General features: G+C 44.2%; 1 protein-coding gene across 1 annotated transcript; it reads left to right on the plus strand.

The window, feature by feature from the left end:
• Positions 1–1,418: 1,418 nt before the first annotated feature.
• proca1 (protein interacting with cyclin A1) lies at positions 1,419–6,455 on the plus strand. Its single transcript, XM_030067010.1, has 4 exons — positions 1,419–2,010; positions 2,096–2,228; positions 3,784–3,918; positions 4,044–6,455. The coding sequence occupies exons 1-4, from the start codon at positions 1,479–1,481 to the stop codon at positions 5,872–5,874; spliced, it is 2,631 nt and encodes an 876-aa protein (XP_029922870.1). The 5' UTR covers positions 1,419–1,478; the 3' UTR covers positions 5,875–6,455.
• The last annotated feature ends 609 nt before the right edge of the window (positions 6,456–7,064 follow it).

Below are 7,064 nucleotides of genomic sequence, written 5' to 3' on the forward strand. Positions count from 1 at the left end.
AATTCATTTTGCCCTAAATCCTCCCGGCAATCACCTTTCAGTTCAGAAGAATTTTTTTTTCTCCCTCAAGATGTGGTCGAATGTTGCCTCTGGTGATTTGACATCATTTCTCTCCGCCTTCTAACAATCCGATTTCAGCGTCCTGAGTAGGCTGGATCTCCGCCTCTGCCAGAGATCTGTGTAAGCCCAGCCATGTGACATAATACTGAGGTGATTAAAAACCCAACCTTTCTTACTTTTTCCCCCTCTTCTTTTTTTTTTTTTTTTTTTTTTTTTTCTCCAGGTCTTGTTGCACTCACAGGCCACACCGGGTTGACTTGTCAGTGAGAGGAGCGGAGAAGCAAAGGGCTGCGCAGTGTACGCCGGGATGAAATTCTTGCAAAAATTCCTCAACATAATAAAGTGAAATCAAGACACTGACTGGTGCTGATGCAGGGAGCAAGTTTTCCTGTGGTTTCTGTATTTTTCTGTACAATGAATAATATCGCAGCAGCAGAAACTGGCAGGAAATTTTGAGCAGCGGCATCATGGCAAAATCCCTGTTGGTTACCTTTGTCATTTATGCCATTTAGGCCTCTAGGAATATCAGATGAATTTCCGGAGACGAGGTGAAGTAATTCCTAAGTGAAGAGGGAATATACATAGAAGTAGAACAACTTAATAGATAAAACTGTTTTGTCTTTTGTAGAGTTTGAATTCAACAGTCATAAATCAATCAATCAAAAATAAAGCAAACTCATGCTCCTCAAATAATCTACACAGGATGCAACAGATCGGCGCCTCCTGTTTCTGCTCGTCAGGTTTGTCTAAATCCAGCTCCATGTGAAAAGCGGGCCGCCCCTCACCGAGGCTGCCAGTGGGATTGCGTGCGAGAGCGCCAACCTTTCTCCACAATGAAAGAGTTTTGTCCCCACATTGTGATTTAGGTCATCACCAATTCAGTCCCTTTTTTGTGGCATTTGAAAGATGTCCAATCTCCTGGGCTGGCACAATCACCCCATCCCTGTTACCATGGGAAGCGGGGCAAGAACCTCCTCCATGCGTGTTCCCGGAGTAAATCTCGACTTTTTGGGGGGTGGGGGGGGGGGGGGTCGAAAGAAAGGGGAGCTGGGAGGTAACTTACGGTCATCTCTGCACAAGCGTGTCAGTGGTCCATACCGCACACACCCCTGTTGCAGCGTTAACCCTATAGGCTAGCCTCTTACTATAGATTTTTCTGTGAGGTGGCATTTGTGGATAATATCTGCTGTCAATGACAAATCCATCGACGCTGTTCACGCATCAGACAGAGACACTGCAGCTCGTCTGAAATCTGAAGAGGTTAATTCGCCTGACTCCTCCCAGCATTGTCATTTATGGTATTAATAATCGCACCACTTCAGCGTTGCTTTAAAAGTGGGTGGGTTGCTCCCAAGCGCCGGGAAGTGAGAGGAGCTGTCTCCTTTACGCATGGTGCTGAAAGTGCCTCTCGCCCCATAATGTGGTCGGTCTTTTTCGTGTTTCTGTCTTATCTGGACAGAAACTTCGTCAAGAGCGAAACCCTCAGCCGTCATTTAGACGCGGAGAAAGAGAGCAAAGAGATGTTTTTCATGCTCAACAGCACTTTCTGCGCAAAAATGTCACTCGTGGGGGAGAATTACCTTTACCAAGTGTCAGACGGGGCCGAGGAGGTGCGCTCTGTGGTGAACCCCGCTGGGAAGCTCGTGGACTGCTCTGTCATTGTGAACCAGATGCAGGTGAAATCCTTCATGCATGTGTGCAGGCTGGGACTGAAAGAACAGAGAGCCGAGCGACTTTTGGAGACGCCGTTTGCGCGCATGGATGAAGCCAAAATGTTTTGCCGGGAATTTAACAAGAGACCAGCGCGCACGAAGAGGATGGTGCCTGCACTGAAGCAGCTGGACAAGGAGGAAGATGAGAGCTCTGTCAAGAGATCCAAGAGAGGCTTTACTTATCCCGGGACGCTCTGGTGTGGAGCGGGGAACATGGCTGATAGTTATGATCATCTGGGTAGGTTGTCTGATAGGATTTTCAGTGCAGATGAAAAGCTGTCAGATATCGATCCGGTTCACTGATAATGTCCTCCATGTTACAGGGGATTTTGCTGAGACCGACAGCTGTTGCCGTATCCATGACCACTGCCCTCATGTCATCCATGCGTTCTCGTCTAAATATGGCCACACGAATTTCAAGTGGCACTCCATTTGTCACTGCGACTGTGATAATGCGTGAGTCAACATTCCTTTGTTATTGATTTATTGATTCATTTTGCTTACTTAGTTAATTGTATTTTCACTTCATTTTAATCAACACCAGACAAAAAAGTTATTTATGGAAGCCAGCTTGCATGGGTTCAACTTGAAGGGTCAGTTGGACCAGTGCTAGTAGTAAGTTCAAACACCTGTTTGTTATGATGACAACTAATTGTAATAATAACAAAATAAAACAAAACAAATTAAATTAAATTAAACAAAAACGTGTATTTAAAAAAATATTGTACTCTATATTAATTTTTGGATACATCATTAGAAGTCAGATCAGGATCCTGTGCATGACAGCATGTGGAAACAGGATGATTTATTTTCTTCTGAATGAAACCCATTGGGAGACAGTCAATCCCGTCCTTAAAACGTCACGGTGAAATAAAAATTTCCTGGTGAGAGATGTTACATCATGGGTGCATCTCAATTCTTACACATCAGACACAACCGATGCAAACCCTGACATTTTAGGATGATGCATTTTGGGACTGTGCCCTGACTTTGAAAAATAACACTTATTAGCCTGACGGGGTAATCATCATTTCAGTGCATAACTAATACATCACATATTCAGAAAAGACAAAAGGGAAGCGCTGCAGAGAGATTCCCTTTCAAAAATTGGACAAGTGGTGGGTGTAAGAGTTAGGAAGATAAGATAAGATAAGATAAGATAAGATATGCCTTTATTAATCCCACAATGGGGAAATTCACAGTGTTGACAGCGGCAGTACATGCATACACATACACACACACACATATTATAAAAAGGCAAGATGCTAGGATGTGACTTGAGTAAAAAAAAAAAAAAATAACTCATAAAAAAACAATATCTAAGGCGCTCTCTCTCATTTAATAAAAACCTTTATCTAGAATGGCAAGCAAAAAAACTTGCCTTTTCTCCTTTATCACTGGTTGGGATGTCATGAACCTTGGATGGATTATGAACCTTGTTACTGACTGACCCATGGGGCGCCCGCATCATTGGTAGGGGAAAACATGTTTCACTGGATGTGGATGGGTGGCTCTTCATTCATTTGTTTGTGACAACTCTGATGCCACTGAATGGATTTTGATGACCTTTTTGAAAAACCTTGATTGGCCCAAAGGGAGCTCTGCAATTACAGCTCAGTACAGGGTGACATATCTGTTACTGACTGACTGTATCTTTTGATGTAGCTTCTGTTTGTGTTTTGTTTTGTTTCCAAACAAAGCCAACGTCCGAGACACTATTAGAAAATCCCTAATAATTCCATAATCTCCATTAGGATCTGAATTGAGGACAATGAACTGATGTGAGTGGCTAACATCATTATTACACAGCTTGACGGTCATTTTGATGGTGCCTTGCAGACGGGATATATGAGCATATTCAAACCTGAGCTGTGCTGGATCCTCGTGTAGGTGCATCTGCAGCATAGTGTGTGTGTTATTGGCTGTATTACAGACAAATGCCACTGGATTCCTCGATTAAAAATGCCTGAAACTCAACTGAACATGTCATTGTCTCTGTCACATGCTGCAGGTTGAAGGCGTGTCTGAGGAAAGTCAACGACACAGCGTCCCGGGTGGTTGGTCAGGCTTTCTTCAACGTCATAGGAGTGCCTTGCTTTGAGTTTACCTACGAAGAGCAGTGTGCAGAGCGCCACTGGTATGGCCTGTAAGTATCAATATCCTCAGTTTAAACTTTGTTTTTTAAGCGGCTTTGCAACATACTGAGCTGTATTACTTTCTGCAAATGACATGAACTAATCCCCTCTCCCTCCCTCTTGTTCCCTCTCGTAGGTGTAAAAGGTACGAGAAGTTCCCAGTTGCTGTGCTGAAAGACTCGATCCCATATGATTTTGGTGGTATAGATGTCATTGATGTGCTGACTTTGGCTCCTCCCAAAAAGAAAGTCTCTATGAATAGCAACGAAGAGAGGAAACCGGAGAATACAACCCAGTCTACGATATCAGGCTCCCAGAGCGGCGGCCCCGAGGAGCCGTCAATCAGAAACATGGTCACAGCTGCCGAGGACTTCATCAAGGTGCTGGCGACTGTCTCCACCTCTCAAAGCTCCACCGCTGATCCCGCCAAAGGAGAGACTCAGAGCTCCGAGAGGAAGAAAGGAAAGAACACGGGGAAGAAGAAGCAAAGCACCAAGAAGCACAAAGGAAAAAGAAAAGGGAGAAAGAGAAAGCTGAAAGCAGAGGCAGGCGCAAAAGCAGAGGAAGGAGCCTCGGTTCCTCCCTCTGGCGGCAAAGCAGAAGAGGTCGTCGACGCGAGTAATTTCATCAGTGAGGCAGGTGAGAATGAGCAGCCGAGCAGAAACACAAACAGATTTACTGATAGCCAGTACGATCTGGCGGGGAAAGAGGAGCATTCCAATGAAGTCTTGAAAGATGAACCAGCGATGGATAAAGAAACCTCTGATGTTTCTGTCACGTCAGTCGCTCCTGTCAAGAAGGAGCTGGTGGCACAGGAGACTAATGCACTTACACTTTACACAGAAATAACTCCTCTTTCTACATCAACCGGCACAACTACTGTGATTCCACATAAAGCAAAAAGCCGAAGGTCAAGAAAGGGGAGAAGAAAAAAGAGCAAGACAATTCCCATTCACCCCCCTACAGATATGGTATCCAATATTGCCCTAACAGATGAATCCCTCGTGAAAACAATAGATAAGTTAAGTAACATTTCGGTCCCCACCACCATTAGCATAACTCCAACAGCACAGCTTGAACAAAAAAAGTTTCAGAGCCCCGCTGAAAGACATGCCAGTCCCCCCATTGTGATCCCCAAAGTCAAAAGGAACAGGTCAAAGGAGAGAGCGGAGGGAGAAGAAAGGAAAAGAAGGAGGAAAATTGGCTCCGCTGCTCCCATTGTGGCCGCTGCCCACAAAAATTCCTCTGCAGACAATCTCACAGCGAGCGCTGAAGCTGCTGCACCAACCACACCACCGGTCCCTGCCGCAGGACCGTCACAGCCGCAGGTTTCACACAGATCAGAGATTTATGGACGAACATCCGTCCACAATACGGCCGTAAACTCAACCTTTAGTGTTCTTAAAACCAAAAGGCAAAGGTCAAAGGAAAGAGGGCAAAGAAACAGAAAGGGGAAAACAGCATTGCCTCTTCCAAGCAAAAACCCACCTCTCCATAATACCTCTGAAAATGTCGCTGCTGTTCTCCCTGCTTCTGAGAGCATTAGTGCAGCGAACAGTCCAACACCTACCTCTGTTATCAGTAGGCCCCCTGTCGACACAAAGACTCCCAGTGACAGAGGGTTTCTCACTACTGTCACAAGAGACCCTTCTGTCAGTAGAAAACCACACAGGCTGAGAGTCGGTCAGGAAAGAAAACCGAGAAAGCAAACCACGCACAGCAGTGGAGTCACCATCTCTAGCCGCAGTGACACTCTGCATACGCCGGCGATGCTTACCAGACTGAACGTCCCAACGGTGCCATCCAAAACGGACAAACCAGAGGAGCTTAACCTGCAGCGGGCGTCCTACATGACCACAACAGCCAGAGCCTTCATGAGCCCGGTTCAGTTATCCATGCAGAGAGCGAGAGAGCAGTTCAGTCGGAAAAAGAGAAGAAAATCAGCCCTCTCTCTTAGACAGCAGTGAGCCGTTTGATGCCAACATACAAGGATAGGGTGATCAGGCAACTTAGCGATCTAGCCTAGGTCTTTATGATCCAAAAATGTAATTTTTGACTGAAATACTCCATTTACAGTGTAATCTTTAATGGCACAACAGCATACAGGAATCATATCGTCTGATTATAAAATGAAAATCATGGTTTGTAATTCTGTATCCTGCCTGTCTCTGCTCTGATTATGAATATGTGTCAGTTTTTACAGTGTAACCGTCTATGAATAATAAAACAATTGTTAGAAAAAAAAAGTAGAACAAAACAATATGATCCAATATGACTTTTTTTTTTTTTTTCCAAGGTGGCTATATATATATATATTTTGGATAAACTCCCAGGCTATTTCTTGTTTTTCAGATTCATTTTCAGGGCATATGCCTCATAATCTCAGCATGAAATATTTAATCAAAGGGGGAAATTAAAACTTGGTGAATGCACAGGCTATTCACCAGCTTAACACTAACCTGCTTAGCTTGATTTTTTTTTTTTTTAAACAGTTCTTTCCATACTGTATGCACAAAATCCAAGCCAAGAAATTTTGCTAGCATTCCAAGTTTGTGTACTGTGCTCTTTTGTTCGTGGGGACCTGGGACTTTGGCCTTACATGCCCCTCTCCCAGTGTGACCTAAGGCATTGTCAAAGGGGGTCACATTCTCGACGACGGATTAAGTGCTCACCATGCACACTACCCCTTCCCAATGAGAGTGGTAACACCCGGCGCTGAGGCTGAAATCCCTTGTCAGCTGATACTCACATGGTTTCACCACAAGAATTTATCTGGATGAGTTTTAAAGAATGAGATGTCCCTCAGTGTTGACAGATGCAATTAGAAACAGCGTATTAGGCCCAAGAGGAGGGAGGATTTGTGAGTATATCGCCTAAATGATCGATCTTGCCACCAGCTGCAGGAGCAAGAAGGACTTTGATCACATGGATTAAAGTCACAGATTTTTGGCGGCATTCAAGCAGTAAAAAGAGACGACATAATTATTAGCTATAATGGCAAAGTAACAATTTCTCTGTTTGGCAAATGAAACAAATGAAACTTTTGTTTTGTCTGCAAAAATACATGCAATGATGGATTAAGATTAGGAAAGTCAAATATTTACTACAGCATGATGCTCTGATGTAACTCTCATAAGAGCTGCGGTTGTGTTTTTGG

The sequence above is a fragment of the Myripristis murdjan genome, chromosome 13, assembly GCF_902150065.1.
Source record: "Myripristis murdjan chromosome 13, fMyrMur1.1, whole genome shotgun sequence".
NCBI lineage: Eukaryota > Metazoa > Chordata > Actinopteri > Holocentriformes > Holocentridae > Myripristis > Myripristis murdjan.